The sequence below is a fragment of the Scyliorhinus torazame genome, chromosome 5, assembly GCF_047496885.1.
Source record: "Scyliorhinus torazame isolate Kashiwa2021f chromosome 5, sScyTor2.1, whole genome shotgun sequence".
Lineage (NCBI taxonomy): Eukaryota > Metazoa > Chordata > Chondrichthyes > Carcharhiniformes > Scyliorhinidae > Scyliorhinus > Scyliorhinus torazame.
In genome coordinates this window covers 4,200,774-4,223,256 of record NC_092711.1, presented here as the reverse complement: position 1 = coordinate 4,223,256, position 22,483 = coordinate 4,200,774, and the positions used below count along the sequence as shown (strand labels likewise).

The 22,483-nt window shown below is 53.4% G+C and overlaps 1 protein-coding gene and 1 long non-coding RNA gene across 2 annotated transcripts in view; one reads left to right on the top strand and one right to left on the bottom strand.

Annotated features, from left to right (window-relative positions):
• The window catches only part of LOC140418149 (uncharacterized), a 1,069,702-nt gene that overhangs the window by 534,335 nt on the left and 512,884 nt on the right, over nucleotides 1-22,483 (top strand). The gene's annotated exons all lie outside the window — the stretch shown is intronic.
• LOC140418143 (chromodomain-helicase-DNA-binding protein 7-like) overlaps nucleotides 8,943-22,483 on the bottom strand; it is a 242,684-nt gene continuing 229,143 nt past the window's right edge. The window contains exons 4-5 of the mRNA XM_072501559.1: nucleotides 15,927-16,031; nucleotides 8,943-10,412 (exon numbers count right to left, since the gene is read on the bottom strand). Of these exons, the coding sequence (XP_072357660.1) occupies nucleotides 9,747-10,412; nucleotides 15,927-16,031 (771 nt within the window). The 3' untranslated portion in view covers nucleotides 8,943-9,746. The remainder of the gene's footprint in view (nucleotides 10,413-15,926; nucleotides 16,032-22,483) is intronic.

Below are 22,483 nucleotides of genomic sequence, written 5' to 3'. Positions count from 1 at the left end.
CCGAACCTGCACATCTTTGGACTGTGGGAGGAAACCGGAGCACCCGGAGGAAACCCACGCACACACGGGGAGACTCCGCACAGACAGTGACCCAGCGGGGAATCGAACCTGGGACCCTGCCACTGTGAAGCCACAGTGCTAACGGCTGTGCTATCATGTCCCCCTGCGATCTTTATTTGTCAGTGTTTTTTGATTTGTCAGTCATAGATGTTTACAGCATGGACAAAGGCCCCTCGGCCCAGCTTGGCTATGCCGCCCAGTTTCTATCGCTAAGCTAGTAGTTAGCACCTCCGGGTGCTCCGGTTTCCTCCCATAAGTCCCGAAAGACGTGCTTGTTAAGGTGAATTTGACATTGAATTCTCCCTCTGTGTACCCGAACAGGCGCCAGAATGTGGCGACTAGGGGATTTTCACAGTAACTTCATTGCAGTGTTAATGTAAGCGTAATGTAAGGAACAGGCCCTTCGGCCCTCCAAGCCCGTGCCGACCATGCTGCCCGACTAAACTACAATCTTCTACACTTCCTGGGTCCGTATCCCTCTATTCCCATCCTATTCATATATTTGTCAAGATGCCCCTTAAATGTCCCTATCGTCCCTGCTTCCACCACCTCCTCCGGTAGTGAGTTCCAGGCACCCACTACCCTCTGTGTAAAAAACTTGCCTCGTACATCTACTCTAAACCTTGCCCCTCGCACCTTAAACCTATGCCCCCTAGTAATTGACCCCTCTACCCCGGGGAAAAGCCTCTGACTATCCACTCTGTCTATGACCCTCATAATTTTGTAGACCTCTATCAGGTCGCCCCTCAACCTCTGTCGTTCCAGTGAGAACATACCGAGTTTATTCAACCGCTCCTCATAGCTAATGCCCTCCATACCAGGCAACATCCTGGTAAATCTCTTCTGCACCCTCTCTAAAGCCTCCACATCCTTCTGGTAGTGTGGCGACCAGAATTGAACACTATACTCCAAGTGTGGCCTAACTAAGGTTCTATACAGCTGCAACATGACTTGCCAATTCTTATACTCAATGCCCCGGCCAATGAAGGCAAGCATGCCGTATGCCTTCTTGACTACCTTCTCCGCCTGTGTTGCCCCTTTCAGTGACCTGTGGACCTGTACTCCTAGATCTCTCTGACTTTCAATACTCTTGAGGGTTCTACCATTCACTGTATATTCCCTACCTGCATTAGACCTTCCAAAATGCATTACCTCACATTTGTCGATCGAGTTTTTTGAGGAGGTGACAAAGATGAGTGATGAGGGGAGGGCGGTGGATGTTGTTTACATGGACTTCCGTAAAGCCTTTGACAAGGTGCCTCATGGCAGGTTGGTACAAAAGGTGAAGTCACACGGGATCAGAGGTGAGGTGGTAAGGTGGATACAGAACTGGCTCGATCACAGAAGGCAGAGACTGGCAATGGAAGGGTGCTTTTCTGAATGGAAGGTTGTGACTAGTGGTGTTCCGCAGGGATCTGTGTTTGGGCCTCTTGTTTGTAGTATACTTAAATGATTCGGTGGAAAATGTAGCCAGTCTGTTTAGTAAGTTCGCGGATGACACAAAGGTTGGTGGAGCGGCAGATAGTGTTGAGGATTGTCAGAAGATACAGCGGGTCATATAGATAGGTTGGAGACTTGGGCGGAGAAATGGCAAATGGAGTTTAATCCGGACAAATGTGAGGTGATGCATTTTGGGAGGTCTCACGTAGAGGGGAATATACCATAAATGGTAAAACTCTTCGGAATATAGAAAGTCAAGAGATCTGGACGTACAGGTTCCCAGATCTTTGAAGTTTGCAACGCAAGTGGACAAGGTAGTCAAGAAAGCAGACGGAATGCTTGCCTTCATTGGACGGGGCATCGCGGATACAAACTGGCAAGTCAGGCTGCAGTTGTCTCGAACCTTGGTAAGGCCGCACTTGGAATGTTGCGCACAATTCTGGTCGCCACACTACCAGGAGGTGGAGGCTTTGGAGAGGGTGCAGAGGAGGTTTACCAGGGTGTTGCCTGGTCCGGAGGGTGTTAGCTCTGTGGAGAGGCTGAATAGACTCGGACTGTTTCCATTAGAAAGACAGAGGTTGAGGGGTGACCCGATAAGATTATGAGGGGCATGGATAGAGTGGATGGGCAGGCACTCTTTCCCAGGGTGGAGGGCTCAGTCACCAGGGGGCATAGGTTTAAGGTCCGTGGGGCAAAGTTTAGAGGAGATGTGCGAGGCAGGTTTTTACACAGAGGGTGGTGAGTCCCTGGAACGCGTTGACAGGGGAGGTTGTGGAAGCAGTTACATTAACGGCGTTCAAAAAGCATCTTGACAAACACGTGGATAGGATGGGTATAGAGGCTTACGGCACAAGGAAGTGCTGAGGGTTTTGGCAAAGGTTGGTAACATGACCGGTACAGGCTTGGAGGGCCGAAGGGCCTGTTCCTGTGCTGTATTGTTCTTTCTTTGGTTCTCAACTGTGATGGGTTTCGCTTGATTGGAGATTTCGAACTTCGAGTTTCATTTTATTGTTAAGCATTGTCGAAGTGGTAATTGTGATGTTAAGGTACTGGACTGGCCACATCCTGCAAAACATCGCGACTATGTCAAGTCTCGAGTGGCAGACAAGGGTCTAATGGTGACCATCAAACCATTGCCGATCGTCGTACGAACCCACCTGGGTCACTAATGTCCTTTCGGGAAGGAAATCTGCCGTCCTTACCTGGTCTGGCCTACGTGTGACTCCAGGCCCCCAGCAAGGTGGTTAACTTCAACCTTCCCTCTGAAATGAGTGCCCTCGATCGGACTGGCTCCACTCAAATCGGGGATGGATGGCTGGCCTCGACGCGGACTTCCCAAACCCACGGAAGAGCAAAAAGGACGTAATCTCCAGAACCAGTGCACGCCGCTACCCCAGCTGTTCCAGTGCATTGACATCTACCCAGCAATGTGGAAAATTGCCCAGATACGTGGACAAACCCATTTGGGGCAATGACCGCCCCCCCCCCCCCATCGGCCTCCTCAGCCAAGTGATGGAGGCCGTCACGAAGCCACGCTTCCTCAGCAATCACCTGCTCGCGGACGCTCAGTTTGGGTTCCGCCAGGGTCACTCAGCACCTGACCTCATTGTGGGCGGCACAGTGGTCAGCACCGCGGCTTCGCAGCGCCAGGGTCCCGGGTTCGATTCCCGGCTCGGGTCACTGCCTGTGCGGAGTCTGCACGTCCTCCCCGTGTCTGCGCGGGTTTCCTCCGGGCGCTCCGGTTTCCTCCCACAAGTCCCGAAAGACGTGCTCTTGGGTGAATTGGACATTCTGAATTCTCCCTCGGTGTACCCGAACAGGCGCCGGAATGTGGCGACTAGGGGCTTTTCACAGTGATGCGACCATCAATTCACACGGGACGAAGAGTGGAAGCGAACAGTGGTTTGAATAAACTAGATCCGTGCCTGCCTGCGACTGCTCTGTACTGAGAGCCGCCGACAGGGCAGCAGCTCTATACACCTCCCCCGAGGGGCGGAGTCCACAAGGGCATCAACATAATACAACACAAAGGAATGCAACACAATGCTGAATGGTAGCAGTGACAGATGCACCACACCCAGTAACTTCATTGCAGTGTCGTCAGCCTACTTGTGACACTAAAGATTATTATTTACTACAACGTTGGTTCAAACATGGACAAGCTGAACTTCTGAGGTGAGGCGAGTGTATCTGCCCTTGAGAACAGGGCATTGCGTTTGCCCCCCCCAACCCAAAGATGTGCAGTGTAGGTGGATTGGCCACACTAAATTGCTCCTTAATCGGAAAAAATAATTGGGTACTCTGAATTAATTTAAAAAAAAGTTAACAGGGCATTTGACGGAGGAGATATATTGCAATCTAGGGAATCTGGATTGTAATCTTCCAAGGGAAGCATATTGTGGTCAAAGGAAGCCGATTGTGTGGTGTGTGGGAGGGGGGGGGGGGGGGGGGAGATGGGGTGTAATGAGAATGTCGCGTTAAGAAATGTTTGGCTGCTCATATTTCTGCAGTGATGTCAGAGAGTGGGTGGAGCTGGGCTGTCTGTCAGCTTTTTACTTTCGTTTTTGAGAAGGCTGCAGGGTGTGTTTTAGTTTTGTTTTCAGTGTTGGAGCTGAAGCCAGACAGAGCAGGTGTACTGTTGATCTCTCTGCCATGAAAATCATAGTTGTCACAGAATTTACAGTGCAGAAGGAGGCCATTCGGCCCATCGAGTCTGCACCGGCTCTTGGAAAGAGCACCCTACCCAAGGTCCACACCTCCACCCTATCCCCATAACCCAGTAACCCCACCCAACACTAAGGTCAATTTTGGACACTAAGGGCAATTTAGCACGGCCAATCCACCCAACCTGCACATCTTTGGACTGTGGGAGGAAACCGGAGCACCCGGAGGAAACCCACGCACACACGGGAGGATGTGCAGACTCCGCGCTGACAGTGACCCAAGCCGGGAATCGAACCTGGGACCCTGGAGCTGTGAAGCCACAGTGCTAACCACTGTGCTACCGTCCGTGCAAGACTATCTCTTGGTCATTTGGTGAATTCAGAATTATAAATGTTGTCAGTAGTGAATGTAAACCTGCTGTGCTTCTGTTAAAAGGTGTTTCTTTTGTCTTCTGGATGTTGTTTGGCGAAGTTATTAAGGATTACTTAGTGTTGTATTCTTTGGGGGTTGTATTTGAATTAATGGTTGCTAAGATGTTCACTGTATGTTTCAAAAAGTTTAACTTGAGTTCATCGAATAAACATTGTTTTGCTTTAAGAAATACTTTTCCATTTCTGCTGTCCCACACCTGTAGAGTGGGCCGTGTGCTCCCCATACCACAATCTATTAAACGTTGTGGGTCAGGGGAACTCCATGATACACTTCGGGGTTCTCGAAACCCTGGCCCATAACAGTGGGGTGTCGGAGATGGCAGAGATCGAGGGGATGGGAGATTTATTCAGAGATGGAAGCATCCCCTGTTTGGAGGATCTGGAAGTGAAGTTTGAATAGCCAGGGAGGGAATGGGTTTCGATATCCGCAGGCGAGGGATATTTTTGCGAAGGCAGGTTTCGACCTGTGGCGACGTGGGGGGAGAGGGGAAGGTATCGTAAATCTATAAAGAACTTATGGAGTGGGAGGGAAGCCAGATAGGGGAGTTAAAGCGTAAATGGGAAGATGAGCTGGGAGGGGAGAGGGGGGGTCTGTGGGAGGAGGCCTCCTCATAGCTAATGCCCTCCAGACCAGGCAACATCCTGGTAAATCTTTTCCGCACCCTCTCGAAAGCCTCCACGTCCTTCCGGGAGTGCGGCGGCGTTTTGGCCTTTGCCTCCTTGGTAGCTGGGAGATGGATATTGCTGGCGGGAAGGGACTCGAAGCCCCCCCCCCCCCCCCCCCCCAAAATCAGGGGTTTGGGTAACTGACAGGTCTGGGTCTCTCAGGCTCGAGAAAATTATGTTCGCCCTAAGAGGGTCGACGTTAGGGTTTGTCCAGAGGGGGCAGCCATTTATCAACTTCTTCGGGGGAAACTAAACTCTTCGCAGATTAAATAAGGGGGGGGGGCGAGGGAGTTAGAACAGTGGGAGATGGAGGGGGGGGGGGTTTACGCGCTGAATTATGTTTACATTTGTACCTTTTGTTGTGAGAAAACCATAAATGCCGGAATAAAATGTTTGTTTAAAAAAAAAAAAATCACCCCAGCTCCAGGACATGACGGCAGGAGTTCCTCAGGGTCGTGTCCGAGGCCCCAGCCATCTTCAGCTGCGAAGAGCAAGGTTTAGAGGAGATGTACGAGGCAAGTTTTTTACGCAGAGGGTAGTGGGTGCCTGGAACTCGCTGCCGGAGGAGGTAGTGGAAGCAGGGACGATAGGGACATTTAAGGGGCATCTTGACAAATATACGAATAGGATGGGAATAGAGGGATACGGACCCAGGAAGTGTAGAAGATTGTAGTTTAGTCGGGCAGCATGGTCGGCACGGGCTTGGAGGGCCGAAGGGCCTGTTCCTGTGCTGTACATTTCTTTGTTCTTTGCTTGCTGACCACAAATTCACTCCCCCCCCCCCAACCCCGGACGCAGCTGTGTGCACCGTCTACAAGACGCACCGCGGGAAATTGCCGAGGCTCCTTCGACAGCACCTCCCAAACCCACGGCCGTCACCGCCTGGGACATGAAGCAGTGGCTGGATGGGGGAAGCCGTGACCTCTGCAAGCTCTCCTCCAGACCATACGGCATATCGGCTTGGGTACGCAACCGGCCCGGAATCCCTCAAACTCCCTCTCTCGCAGCAACGCCCGCGGGGGAGGGGGGGGGGGTGCGCGCGCGTTTGTATGTGCCGACACCGCACACGAGACCGCAGCCCGCTCAAGAAGACGGCAGCACCTCGAGGGGGCCAATGCGCGACTCGGTTGCAAGATGCCACCGATAGATACCGAAGCCACCCCCCGGGGTCCCCACCCAGACTTCTCGCACCCAAGCACCGGATCCGTTCGAGTCCCTTCGGGCACCCAATCGCAAATCTGCCCCGGGGGGGGGTCAAGAAAGACGACGGAGGCACGCAGCAGTTTACAAAAACGAAAAAAAAAACTGGATTTTTTTTTCTCATTTTATTTACACGTTTCCAGTCCAAATGATACGAATCTGTAGATACACTGGAAACCCTCCTAATTGTGCTCACATCAATTGCAGTTAAATATACACCTTTTCCTGTCTCAAATTCATGAAATAATTTAACCTTGTCTCCTCGTGTGTGTGCGTGAGTGTGTTTGAGAGTGTGTGCAGTCCGTGTTTAAGTCCCAACGCAATGACATTATCTTAAAAAAAAGTTCATCCTCTCCCCGTACCACCCCCGCCCCCCCCTCCCAAACCCCCCCCCCACCTCCCGCCAAACCCCCCTTAAGTTTTTTGGCTTTTTGCGTTTTCTCTTTCCCATTTTATTATTGAAGGGCTCTTTCCCCTTTCCCCGTTTGCCCACGATGCGGCCTCCTGCTCACTCTGGGAGGTCCGCTCCCGAAGGGAGGGATTGCTGTCGATACCCTCCCCATCTCCCCCCCCCCCCCCCCCCCCCCCCCCCCCCCCCCCACAAACCCCGGTAGTCCCTGCAAAACAAAAACTAAACATCACGCCCAACCGGGAGAGGGTCCGATGGCGGTTACAGAAAATGCCCCTCCCCACGCACACACACACAGAAGGGGAGACTAGCTGCCGGTGCCTAGGCACCCAGGCTGTTCAAGGCGCAAGTCCCGCCCCACGTCAGGCTGTGGCAAGGTCACGGTCCGAGTGCCGTGATCTCTCCCCGGATGCGGGGACATTGGCACACTCCGCAAGGCACTCTAGGGGCAGGAGGAAGGGAGCGGCTGTCGGGAGATCTGGAGGGGGTGGGCGCCACACCAACGTAGCAACAGCAGATCCCGTAATCTCCCCCGCCCGCCATTTCCCCAGTCAGCACATTCGGTCAACAGCGGAAGTGACGGATGATGGCTTTGAACTGTTGCTAAACACTGACCCATTTCCTGATCTATCACAGCAGCAACCCAGTTGCTCAGAGTCCCAACCTGACTCCCATCCCGTCCCCCAACCCGCAGCCTGGCGGCAAGATCCCTGGAAACCAATAGGGTCGGAAAACTTGGGAGAGGCCTTGCTGCACGTTCACCTACACATGGGCACCGGGAGCTGCTCTGCACGAGATTTCACATTACCCAGGTCTGGAAACAGACAGGAGGGAGGGGAGAACAGCTCGACTTGACGGGGCGGGGGCTGTAAGACACCAGTCGGAATTCAGATTTCTCCCTGAGAGGACACCGAGGAACAGCAGCGTACATGTATCTACCCAAGAGCGTGAGAGAGAGAGAGAGAGAGAAGACAGCACAAGAGAGAGAGAAGACAGCACGAGAGAGAAGACAGCGCAAGAGAGAGAGAAGACAGCGCGAGAGAGAGAGAAGACAGCGCGAGAGAGAAAGAAGACAGCGCGAGAGAGAAAGAAGACAGCGCGAGAGAGAAAGAAGACAGCGCGAGAGAAAGAGAAGACAGCACGAGAGAGAAGACAGCGCGAGAGAGAGAGAGAGAGAGAAGACAGCACGAGAGAGAAGACAGCACGAGAGAGAAGACAGCACGAGAGAGAAGACAGCACGAGAGAGAAGACATCACGAGAGAGAAGACAGCACGAGAGAGAAGACAGCGCGAAAGAGAGAAGACAGCGCGAAAGAGAGAAGACAGCGCGAAAGAGAGAAGACAGCGCGAAAGAGAGAAGACAGCGCGAAAGAGAGAAGACAGCGCGAAAGAGAGAAGACAGCGCGAAAGAGAGAAGACAGCGCGAAAGAGAGAAGACAGCGCGAAAGAGAGAAGACAGCGCGAAAGAGAGAAGACAGCGCGAAAGAGAGAAGACAGCGCGAAAGAGAGAAGACAGCGCGAGAGAGAAGACAGCGCGAGAGAGAAGACAGCGCGAAAGAGAGAAGATAGCACGAGAGAGAAGACAGCACGAGAGAGAAGACAGCACGAGAGAGAAGACAGCACGAGAGAGAAGACAGCGCGAAAGAGAGAAGACAGCGCGAAAGAGAGAAGACAGCACGAGAGAGAAGACAGCACGAGAGAGAAGACAGCACGAGAGAGAAGACAGCACGAGAGAGAAGACAGCACGAGAGAGAACACAGCACGAGAGAGAAGACAGCACGAGAGAGAAGACAGCACGAGAGAGAAGACAGCACGAGAGAGAAGACAGCACGAGAGAGAAGACAGCACGAGAGAGAAGACAGCGCGAAAGAGAGAAGACAGCGCGAAAGAGAGAAGACAGCGCGAGAGAGAGAGAGAGAGAGAAGACAGCGCGAGAGAGAAGGAGAAAGCGCGAGAGAGAGGAGTGAGACAGAGGGAGGGAGGCAGAGGAAGATGGAGGCAGAGGGAGACAGAGCGAGGGCGAAGAGCGACGGGCAGGAAGGACAGTAGCAGGAGGCAGTCAGTGTACAGATATCTCCGAGACAGAAAGAGAGGGCAATACATACAGGGAGAGAGCACACACCAGTGTACAGCTCAAGGCAGCGAGAACAGCGTTGAGGCTGACGTTATACATTTGTTTGCGGAGATACCGTTCTGCCTGCGCAGCGATTCTGCAGCTCCCAGTGACTGGCGTGACTGGCAGGTTGCAGCTTGGCACTGTGCCGCCTCCTGCCTCCCCCCCCCCCAAATCACGTGTTGTCTCCCCGAGCCTGACAAACCAACATTTAAGGCTGCTTTCCTGGATTGAACCCCGGATTTTCCCCGGAGAATCTCAGTGCTCGTTTTTTGGGGATCAGAACCTTTGACGGGTTTGTTGAGGCCGGGAGCAGTACAACCACCCCCCCCCCCCCACCCCCCTTCACAATACTGGGCGGAACCAGGGGCTACGTGACCCCGGGACAGAACGTAGCAGCTCAGGAATCAAAGTCCATCTCCCCTCGGTGTCCTCCTGGTTCGCTGACACGCGGTCTCCAGACGTCTCTTCTCTTGTACCCCTTTGGTAGTACTGGCCAAGCTGCAATTCCCCCCTTCTCCCCCACCCTCCCCGAGTCAGGTCCCTCTTGTGTGGGGTTGGGGGAAGAGGAAGAGGGAGCACAGGAAGTGGGAAGGTCCTTTAGAAAGTGGTAAAGCCAGCCCCATCACCCACCCGCCGCGCACCCGGTTCCCCCTCCCTTGCCCCAAATCTTTCCAGTAGCCGCGGAATTTGCCGCCTTGTCCCAAACGCACAAGTTCATATTCGGGTACAAGGTGAGGGTGGAGGGCAAGGGGGGGGGGGGGTCAGTCTTCGCCACTGAGATCCGAGTTGGTGGGCATCATTGGATCGTCGATGAGGGAGTGCGAATAGTCCCCTTTCTCGTCCGTGCTGTCGTAACCCTGAGAAAGACTGTCTTCCATTTCGGCCGCCCGCCCCGCCATGTCGAAGGGTCCCGCTCTGGCCTCGTGAGCCTTGCCCGCCGCCGGGTGCCCCAGCCCGGCGAGGGAGAGCTGCGGGATGCCCACGCCGAAGCCCGGGGGCAGGAACATGCCGCCGTACATGTTGGACAGCACCAGAGAGTTCAGGGTCAGGGCGTTGCTCTGGGCCGGCTCCGAGGGCCTGGGGGGGTCGCGGGGCTGACCCGCCAGCCGGCTCAGGGGGACGTCAGAGTTGGGGCCGCCGCCGCCCTCGCCGCAGCCACCGGGGGCGCCGACCAGGCCCGGCAACACCGCCACCGTGTCCTTGGCATCGACTCCGGGAGGGTAGGCCATCAAGCTGGCCAGCTGCAGCGATTGCAGGTTCTTCTGGAAGGACTGCAAGCTGTTCACGTCCAAGACGCCACTAGCCAACAGAGAGTTCACCTGCATGGCTGCTGCCAAGTGCTTAGGTCGGCGGCCTCGCTTCCTCCCTTTCTCTGGAATGACTGGGCCAGTGAGAATCCGATCGAACATCGCCTCAGGAACGTAGCCCTACAGCACGGGGAGGCAGGAGACACAAGATTCCATCAGTAACCCATTGCTAAAAACCACGACACAGTCTTCAGTCCGCCAGGATTCTGGAATCTTATTTACCAACACCACGCACAGACAGCAACATTTACAGCCAGCCCCATCAACACCATCCAACCAACTGTTCATACACCCAGGAGACGGGCAGCACAGACTAAAGCTCCCTCGACACTGTCCCCATCAAACACTCCCAGGACAGGTACAGCACGGGGTTAGATACAGAGTAAAGCTCCCTCGACACTGTCCCCATCAAACACTCCCAGGACAGGTACAGCACGGCGTTAGATACAGAGTAAAGCTCCCTCGACACTGTCCCCATCAAACACTCCCAGGACAGGTACAGCACGGGGTTAGATACAGAGTAAAGCTCCCTCGACACTGTCCCCATCAAATACTCCCAGGACAGGTACAGCACGGGGTTAGATACAGAGTAAAGCTCCCTCTTCACTGTCCCCATCAAACACTCCCAGGACAGGTACAGCACGGGGTTAGATACAGAGTAAAGCTCCCTCGACACTGTCCCCATCAAACACTCCCAGGACAGGTACAGCACGGGGTTAGATACAGAGTAAAGCTCCCTCTACACTGTCCCCATCAAACACTCCCAGGACAGGTACAGCACGGGGTCAGATACAGAGTAAAGCTCCCTCTACACTGTCCCCATCAGACACTCCCAGGACAGGTACAGCACGGGGTTAGATACAGAGTAAAGCTCCCTCAACACTGTCCCCATCAAACACTCCCAGGACAGGTACAGCACGGGGTTAGATACAGAGTAAAGCTCCCTCTACACTGTCCCCAACAAACACTCCCAGGACAGGCACAGCACGGTGTTAGATACAGAGTGAAGCCCCCTCTACACTGTCCCCATCAAACACTCCCAGGACAGGTACAGCACGGGGTTAGATACAGAGTAAAGCTCCCTCTACACTGTCCCCATCAAACACTCCCAGGACAGGTACAGCACGGGGTTAGATACAGAGTAAAGCTCCCTCGACACTGTCCCCATCAAACACTCCCAGGACAGGTACAGCACGGGGTTAGATACAGAGTAAAGCCCCCTCTACACTGTCCCCATCAAATACTCCCAGGACAGGTACAGCACGGGGTTAGATACAGAGTAAAGCTCACTCTACACTGTCCCCATCAAACACTCCCAGGACAGGTACAGTACGGTGTTAGATACAGAGTAAAGCTCCCTCGACACTGTCCCCATCAAACACTCCCAGGACAGGTACAGCACGGGGTCAGATACAGAGTAAAGCTCCCTCTACACTGTCCCCATCAAACACTCCCAGGACAGGTACAGCACGGGGTTAGATACAGAGTAAAGCTCCCTCTACACTGTCCCCATCAAACACTGCCAGGACAGGTGCAGCACGGGGTTACATACGGAGTAAAGCTCCCTCTACACTGTCCCCATCAAACACTCCCAGAACAGGTACAGCACGGGGTTAGATTCAGAGTAAAGCTCCCTCTACACTGTCCCCATCAAACACTCCCAGGACAGGTACAGCACGGGGTTAGATACAGAGTAAAGCTCCCTCGACACTGTCCCCATCAAATACTCCCAGGACAGGTACAGCACGGGGTCAGATACAGAGTAAAGCTCCCTCAACACTGTCCCCATCAAACACTCCCAGGACAGGTACAGCACGGGGTTAGATACAGAGTAAAGCTCCCTCTACACTGTCCCCATCAAACACTCCCAGGACAGGCACAGCACGGTGTTAGATACAGAGTGAAGCCCCCTCTACACTGTCCCCATCAAACACTCCCAGGACAGGTACAGCACGGGGTTAGATACAGAGTAAAGCTCCCTCTACACTGTCCCCATCAAACACTCCCAGGACAGGAACAGCACGGGGTTAGATACAGAGTAAAGCTCCCTCGACACTGTCCCCATCAAACACTCCCAGGACAGGTACAGCACGGGGTTAGATACAGAGTAAAGCCCCCTCTACACTGTCCCCATCAAATACTCCCAGGACAGGTACAGCACGGGGTTAGATACAGAGTAAAGCTGCCTCTACACTGTCCCCATCAAACACTCCCAGGACAGGTACAGCACGGGGTTAGATACATAGTAAAGCTCCCTCTACACTGTCCCCATCAAACACTCCCAGGACAGGTACAGCACGGGGTTAGATACAGAGTAAAGCTCCCTCGACACTGTCCCCATCAAATACTCCCAGGACAGGTACAGCACGGGGTTAGATACAGAGTAAAGCTCCCTCTTCACTGTCCCCATCAAACACTCCCAGGACAGGTACAGCACGGGGTTAGATACAGAGTAAAGCTCCCTCGACACTGTCCCCATCAAACACTCCCAGGACAGGTACAGCACGGGGTTAGATACAGAGTAAAGCTCCCTCTACACTGTCCCCATCAAACACTCCCAGGACAGGTACAGCACGGGGTCAGATACAGAGTAAAGCTCCCTCTACACTGTCCCCATCAGACACTCCCAGGACAGGTACAGCACGGGGTTAGATACAGAGTAAAGCTCCCTCAACACTGTCCCCATCAAACACTCCCAGGACAGGTACAGCACGGGGTTAGATACAGAGTAAAGCTCCCTCTACACTGTCCCCAACAAACACTCCCAGGACAGGCACAGCACGGTGTTAGATACAGAGTGAAGCCCCCTCTACACTGTCCCCATCAAACACTCCCAGGACAGGTACAGCACGGGGTTAGATACAGAGTAAAGCTCCCTCTACACTGTCCCCATCAAACACTCCCAGGACAGGTACAGCACGGGGTTAGATACAGAGTAAAGCTCCCTCGACACTGTCCCCATCAAACACTCCCAGGACAGGTACAGCACGGGGTTAGATACAGAGTAAAGCCCCCTCTACACTGTCCCCATCAAATACTCCCAGGACAGGTACAGCACGGGGTTAGATACAGAGTAAAGCTCACTCTACACTGTCCCCATCAAACACTCCCAGGACAGGTACAGTACGGTGTTAGATACAGAGTAAAGCTCCCTCGACACTGTCCCCATCAAACACTCCCAGGACAGGTACAGCACGGGGTCAGATACAGAGTAAAGCTCCCTCTACACTGTCCCCATCAAACACTCCCAGGACAGGTACAGCACGGGGTTAGATACAGAGTAAAGCTCCCTCTACACTGTCCCCATCAAACACTGCCAGGACAGGTGCAGCACGGGGTTACATACGGAGTAAAGCTCCCTCTACACTGTCCCCATCAAACACTCCCAGGACAGGTACAGCACGGGGTTAGATTCAGAGTAAAGCTCCCTCTACACTGTCCCCATCAAACACTCCCAGGACAGGTACAGCACGGGGTTAGATACAGAGTAAAGCTCCCTCGACACTGTCCCCATCAAATACTCCCAGGACAGGTACAGCACGGGGTCAGATACAGAGTAAAGCTCCCTCAACACTGTCCCCATCAAACACTCCCAGGACAGGTACAGCACGGGGTTAGATACAGAGTAAAGCTCCCTCTACACTGTCCCCATCAAACACTCCCAGGACAGGCACAGCACGGTGTTAGATACAGAGTGAAGCCCCCTCTACACTGTCCCCATCAAACACTCCCAGGACAGGTACAGCACGGGGTTAGATACAGAGTAAAGCTCCCTCTACACTGTCCCCATCAAACACTCCCAGGACAGGAACAGCACGGGGTTAGATACAGAGTAAAGCTCCCTCGACACTGTCCCCATCAAACACTCCCAGGACAGGTACAGCACGGGGTTAGATACAGAGTAAAGCCCCCTCTACACTGTCCCCATCAAATACTCCCAGGACAGGTACAGCACGGGGTTAGATACAGAGTAAAGCTGCCTCTACACTGTCCCCATCAAACACTCCCAGGACAGGTACAGCACGGGGTTAGATACATAGTAAAGCTCCCTCTACACTGTCCCCATCAAACACTCCCACGACAGGTACAGCACGGGGTTAGATACAGAGTAAAGCTCCCTCTACACTGTCCCCATCAAACACTCCCAGGACAGGTACAGCACGGGGTTAGATACAGAGTAAAGCTCCATCCACACTGTCCCCATCAAACACTCCCAGGACAGGTACAGCACGGGGTTAGATACAGAGTAAAGGTCGCTCTGCACTGTCCCCATCAAACACTCCCAGAACAGGTACAGCACGGGGTTAGATACAGAGTAAAGCTCCCTCGACACTGTCCCCATCAAACACTCCCAGGACAGGTACAGCACGGGGTGAGATACAGAGTAAAGGTCGCTCTGCACTGTCCCCATCAAACACTCCCAGGAAAGGTACAGCACGGGGTTAGATACAGAGTAAAGCTGCCTCTACACTGTCCCCATCAAATACTCCCAGGACAGGTACAGAACGGGGTTAGATACAGAGTAAACGTCGCTCTGCACTGTCCCCATCAAACTCTCCCAGGACAGGTACAGCACGGGGTTTGATACAGAGTAAAGCTCCCTCAAAACTGTCCCCATCAAACACTCCAGGACAGGTACAACACGGTGTGAGGTACAGTGTAAAGCTCCCTCTATACTGTCCCCATCACACACTCCCAGGACAGGTACAGCACGTGGTTAGATACAGAGTAAAGCTCCCTCTACTCTGTCCCCATCAAACACTCCCAGGACAGGTACAGCTCGGGGTTAAATACAGAGTAAATCTCCCTCTACACTGTCCACATCAAACACTCCCAGGACAGGTACAGCACGGGGTTAGATACAGAGTAAAGCTCCCTCTACACTGTCCCCATCAAACACTCCCAGGACAGGTACAGCACGGGGTTAGATACAGAGTAAAGCTCCCTCTACACTGTCCCCATCAAACACTCCCAAGACAGGTACAGCACGGGGTTAGATACAGAGTAAAGCTCCCTCTACACTGACCCCATCAAACACTCCCAGGACAGGTACAGCACGGGGTTAGATACAGAGTAAAGCTCCCTCTACACTGTCCCCATCAAACACTCCCAGGACAGGGACAGCACGGGGTTAGATACAGAGTAAAGCTCCCTCTACACTGTCCCCATCAAACACTCCAAGGACAGGTACAGCACGGGGTTAGATACAGAGTAAAGCTCCCTCTACACTGTCCCCATCAAACACCCCCAGGACACGTACAACATGGGGTTAGATACAGAGTAAAGCTCCCTCTACACTGTCCCCATGAAACACTGCCAGGACGGGTACAGCACGGGGTTAGACACAGAGTAAAGCTCCCTCTACACTGTCCCCATCAAACACTCCCAGGACAGGTACAGCACAGGGTTAGATACAGAGTAAAGCTCCCTCTACACTGTCCCCATCAAACACTCCCAGGACAGGTACAGCACGGGGTTAGATACAGAGTAAAGCTCCCTCTACACTGTCCCCATCAAACACTCCCAGGACAGGAATGTGTCAGTCCACAAGCATTACTGAAAGCGAGTAACATTTATAAGTTATGGAACATTACTACAACAGGGGAGTCAGCGCAGAACTCATTCAGCACATACCGACTGTTTGATGACATCAGCCCATTCCGGAGCAATTCCATAGTCGGTGTTCTCCCGCAGCCATCTCTGGAGATTTTTGATAGGAGGGGCAAATCCACCGCCAAGCTGCAATCAGAGGCATTAAATCAGTCTGCTTCACATCACCCAGTCCCCCTCGCAGACACGTTAAATCAGTCTGCTTCACATCACCCAGTCCCCCTCACAGACACGTTAAATCAGTCTGCTTCACATCACCCAGTCCCCCTCGCAGACACGTTAAATCAGTCTGCTTCACATCACCCAGTCCCCCTCCCTGACACGTTAAATCAGTCCGCTTCACATCACCCAGTCCCCCTCCCAGACACGTTAAATCAGTCTGCTTCACATCGCCCAGTCCCCCTCGCAGACACGTTAAATCAGTCTGCTTCACATCACCCAGTCCCCCTCGCAGACACGTTAAATCAGTCTGCTTCACATCACCCAGTCCCCCTCGCAGACACGTTAAATCAGTCTGCTTCACATCACCCAGTCCCCTCGCAGACACGTTAAATCAGTCTGCTCCACATCACCCAGTCCCCCTCGCAGACACGTTAAATCAGTCTGCTTCACATCACCCAGTCCCCCTCGCAGACACGTTAAATCAGTCTGCTCCACATCACCCAGTCCCCCTCCCAGACACGTTAAATCAGTCTGCTTCACATCACCCAGTCCCCCTCGCAGACACGTTAAATCAGTCTGCTTCACATCACCCAGTCCCCCTCCCAGACACGTTAAATCAGTCTGCTTCACATCACCCAGTCCCCCTCCCAGACACGTTAAATCAGTCTGCTTCACATCACCCAGTCCCCCTCGCAGACACGTTAAATCAGTCTGCTTCACATCACCCAGTCCCTCTCCCAGACACGTTAAATCAGTCTGCTTCACATCACCCAGTCCCCCTCCCAGACACGTTAAATCAGTCTGCTTCACATCACCCAGTCCCCCTCCCAGACACGTTAAATCAGTCTGCTTCACATCACCCAGTCCCCCTCGCAGACACGTTAAATCAGTCTGCTTCACATCACCCAGTCCCTCTCCCAGACACGTTAAATCAGTCTGCTTCACATCACCCAGTCCCCCTCCCAGACACGTTAAATCAGTCTGCTCCACATCACCCAGTCCCGCTCCCAGACACGTTAAATCAATCTGCTTCACATCACCCAGTCCCCCTCCCAGACACGTTAAATCAGTCTGCTCCACATCACCCAGTCCCCCTCCCAGACACGTTAAATCAGTCTGCTCCACATCACCCAGACCCCTCGCAGACACGTTAAATCAGTCTGCTTCACATCACCCAGTCCCCCTCCCAGACACGTTAAATCAGTCTGCTCACATCACCCAGTACCTCTCCCAGACACGTTAAATCAGTCTGCTTCACATCACCCAGTCCCCCTCCCAGACACGTTAAATCAGTCTGCTTCACATCACACAGTCCCCCTCGCAGACACGTTAAATCAGTCTGCTTCACATCACCCAGTCCCCCTCGCAGACACGTTAAATCAGTCTGCTTCACATCACCCAGTCCCGCTCCCAGACACGTTAAATCAGTCTGCTCCACATCACCCAGTCCCCCTCCCAGAGACGTTAAATCAGTCTGCTTCACATCACCCAGTCCCCCTCCGAGACATGTTAAATCAGTCTGCTTCACATCACCCAGTCCCCCTCCCAGACACGTTAAATCAGTCTGCTTCACATCACCCAGTCCCCCTCCCAGACACAGTCTGCTCAACATCACCCAGTCCCCCTCCCAGACACGTTAAATCAGTCTGCTTCACATCACCCAGTCCCCCTCGCAGACACGTTAAATCAGTCTGCTTCACATCACCCAGACCCCCTCCCAGACACGTTAAATCAGTCTGCTTCACATCACCCAGTCCCCCTCCCAGACACGTTAAATCAGTCTGCTTCACATCACCCAGTCCCCCTCCCAGACACGTAAATCAGTCTGCTTCACATCACTCAGTCCCCCTCTGAGACACGTTAAATCAGTCTGCTTCACATCACCCAGTCCCCCTCCCAGACACGTTAAATCAGTCTGCTTCACATCACCCAGTCCCCCTCCCAGACACGTTAAATCAGTCTGCTCCACATCACCCAGTCCCCCTCGCAGACACGTTAAATCAGTCTGCTTCACATCACCCAGTCCCCCTCCCAGACACGTTAAATCAGACTGCTTCACATCACCCAGTCCCCCTCCCAGACACGTTAAATCAGTCTGCTCCACATCACCCAGTCCCCCTCCCAGACACGTTAAATCAGTCTGCTCCACATCACCCAGTCCCCCTCGCAGACACGTTAAATCAGTCTGCTCCACATCACCCAGTCCCCCTCCCAGACACGTTAAATCAGTCTGCTTCACATCACCCAGTCCCCCTCGCAGACACGTTAAATCAGTCTGCTTCACATCACCCAGTCCCCCTCCCAGACACGTTAAATCAGTCTGCTTCACATCACCCAGTCCCCCTCCCAGACACGTTAAATCAGTCTGCTTCACATCACCCAGTCCCCCTCCCAGACACGTTAAATCAGTCTGCTCCACATCACCCAGTCCCCCTCCCAGACAAGTTAAATCAGTCTGCTTCACATCACCCAGTCCCCCTCGCAGACACGTTAAATCAGTCTGCTGCACATCACCCAGTCCCCCTCCCAGACACGTTAAATCAGTCTGCTCCACATCACCCAGTCCCTCTCCCAGACACGTTAAATCAGTCTGCTCCACATCACCCAGTCCCCCTCCCAGACACGTTAAATCAGTCTGCTTCACATCACACAGTCCCCCTCGCAGACACGTTAAATCAGTCTGCTTCACATCACCCAGTCCCCCTCGCAGACACGTTAAATCAGTCTGCTCCACATCACCCAGTCCCCCTCCCAGAGACGTTAAATCAGTCTGCTTCACATCACCCAGTCCCCCTCCCAGACATGTTAAATCAGTCTGCTTCACATCACCCAGTCCCCCTCCCAGACACGTTAAATCAGTCTGCTTCACATCACCCAGTCCCCCTCCCAGACACAGTCTGCTCAACATCACCCAGTCCCCCTCCCAGACACGTTAAATCAGTCTGCTTCACATCACCCAGTCCCCCTCGCAGACACGTTAAATCAGTCTGCTTCACATCACCCAGACCCCCTCCCAGACACGTTAAATCAGTCTGCTTCACATCACCCAGTCCCCCTCCCAGACACGTTAAATCAGTCTGCTTCACATCACCCAGTCCCCCTCCCAGACACGTAAATCAGTCTGCTTCACATCACTCAGTCCCCCTCTGAGACACGTTAAATCAGTCTGCTTCACATCACCCAGTCCCCCTCCCAGACACGTTAAATCAGTCTGCTTCACATCACCCAGTCCCCCTCCCAGACACGTTAAATCAGTCTGCTCCACATCACCCAGTCCCCCTCGCAGACACGTTAAATCAGTCTGCTTCACATCACCCAGTCCCCCTCCCAGACACGTTAAATCAGACTGCTTCACATCACCCAGTCCCCCTCCCAGACACGTTAAATCAGTCTGCTCCACATCACCCAGTCCCCCTCCCAGACACGTTAAATCAGTCTGCTCCACATCACCCAGTCCCCCTCGCAGACACGTTAAATCAGTCTGCTCCACATCACCCAGTCCCCCTCCCAGACACGTTAAATCAGTCTGCTTCACATCACCCAGTCCCCCTCGCAGACACGTTAAATCAGTCTGCTTCACATCACCCAGTCCCCCTCCCAGACACGTTAAATCAGTCTGCTTCACATCACCCAGTCCCCCTCCCAGACACGTTAAATCAGTCTGCTTCACATCACCCAGTCCCCCTCCCAGACACGTTAAATCAGTCTGCTCCACATCACCCAGTCCCCCTCCCAGACAAGTTAAATCAGTCTGCTTCACATCACCCAGTCCCCCTCGCAGACACGTTAAATCAGTCTGCTTCACATCACCCAGTCCCCCTCCCAGACACGTTAAATCAGTCTGCTCCACATCACCCAGTCCCTCTCCCAGACACGTTAAATCAGTCTGCTCCACATCACCCAGTCCCCCTCCCAGACACGTTAAATCAGTCTGCTTCACATCACCCAGTCCCCCTCCCAGACACGTTAAATCAGTCTGCTTCACATCACCCAGACCCCCTCCTAGACACGTTAAATCAGTCTGCTTCACATCACCCAGACCCCCTCCCAGACACGTTAAATCAGTCTGCTTCACATCACCCAGTCCCCCTCCCAGACACGTTAAATCAGTCTGCTTCACATCACCCAGTCCCCCTCCCAGACACGTTAAATCAGTCTGCTTCACATCACCCAGTCCCCCTCCCAGACACGTTAAATCAGTCTGCTTCACATCACCCAGTCCCCCTCCCAGACACGTTAAATCAGTCTGCTTCACATCACCCAGTCCCCCTCCGAGACACGTTAAATCAGTCTGCTCCACATCACCCAGTCCCCCTCCCAGACACGTTAAATCAGTCTGCTTCACATCACCCAGTCCCCCTCGCAGACACGTTAAATCAGTCTGCTTCATATCACCCAGTCCCCCTCGCAGACACGTTAAATCAGTCTGCTTCACATCACCCAGTCCCCCTCCCAGACACGTTAAAGCAGTCTGCTTCACATGACCCAGTCCCTCTCCCAGACACGTTTAATCAGTCTGCTTCACATCACCCAGTCCCCCTCCCAGACACGTTAAATCAGTCTGCTTCACATCACACAGTCCCCCTCCCAGACACGTTAAATCAGTCTGCTTCACATCACACAGTCCCCCTCCCAGATACGTTAAATCAGTCTGCTCCACATCACCCAGTCCCTCTCCCAGACACGTTAAATCAGTCTGCTCCACATCACCCAGTCCCCCTCCCAGACACGTTAAATCAGTCTGCTCCACATCACCCAGTCCCCCTCCCAGACACGTTAAATCAGTCTGCTTCACATCACCCAGTCCCCCTCCCAGACACGTTAAATCAGTCTGCTCCACATCACCCAGTCCCCCTCCCAGACACGTTAAATCAGTCTGCTTCACATCACCCAGTCCCCCTCCCAGACACGTTGAATCAGTCTGCTCCACATCACCCAGTCCCCCTCGCAGACACGTTAAATCAGTCTGCTTCACATCACCCAGTCCCCCTCCGAGACACGTTAAATCAGTCTGCTTCACATCACCCAGTCCCCCTCCCAGACACGTTAAATCAGTCTGCTTCACATCACCCAGTCCCCCTCGCAGACACGTTAAATCAGTCTGCTCCACATCACCCAGACCCCTCCCAGACACGTTAAATCAGTCTGCTTCACATCACCCAGACCCCCTCGCAGACACGTTAAATCAGTTGGTTCACATCACACAGTCCCCCTCGCAGACACGTTAAATCAGTCTGCTTCACATCACCCAGTCCCCCTCCCAGACACGTTAAATCAGTCTGCTTCACATCACCCAGTCCCCCTCCCAGACACGTTAAATCAGTCTGCTTCACATCACCCAGACCCCTCCCAGACACGTTAAATCAGTCTGCTTCACATCACCCAGTCCGCCTCGCAGACACGTTAAATCAGTCTGCTTCACATCACCCAGTCCCCCTCCCAGACACGTTAAATCAGTCTGCTTCACATCACCCAGTCCCCCTCCCAGACACGTTAAATCAGTCTGCTCCACATCACCCAGTCCCCCTCCCAGACACGTTAAATCAGTCTGCTTCACATCACCCAGTCCCCCTCCCAGACACGTTAAATCAGTCTGCTTCACATCACCCAGACCCCCTCCCAGACGCGGTAAATCAGTCTGCTTCACATCACCCAGTCCCCCTCCCAGACACGTTAAATCAGTCTGCTCACATCACCCAGACCCCCTCCTAGACACGTTAAATGATTCTGCTCCACATCACCCAGTCCCCTCCCAGACACGTTAAATCAGTCTGCTTCACATCACCCAGTCCCCCTCCCAGACACGTTAAATCAGTCTGCTTCACATCACCCAGTCCCCTCGCAGACACGTTAAATCAGTCTGCTTCACATCACCCAGTCCCCCTCGCAGACACGTTAAATCAGTCTGCTTCACATCACCCAGTCCCCCTCCCAGACACGTTAAATCAGTCTGCTTCACATCACCCAGTCCCCCTCCCAGACACGTTAAATCAGTCTGCTTCACATCACCCAGTCCCCCTCGCAGACACGTTAAATCAGTCTGCTTCACATCACCCAGTCCCCCTCCCAGACACGTTAAACCAGTCTGCTTCACATCACCCAGTCCCCCTCGCAGACACGTTAAATCAGTCTGCTTCACATCACCCAGTCCCCCTCCCAGACACGTTAAATCAGTCTGCTTCACATCACACAGTCCCCCTCGCAGACACGTTAAATCAGACTGCTTCACATCACCCAGTCCCCCTCCCAGACACGGTAAATCAGACTGCTTCACATCACCCAGTCCCCCTCCCAGACACGTTAAATCAGTCTGCTTCACATCACCCAGTCCCCCTCCCAGACACGTTAAATCAGTCTGCTTCACATCACCCAGTCCCCCACCCAGACACGTTGAATCAGTCTGCTTCACATCACCCAGT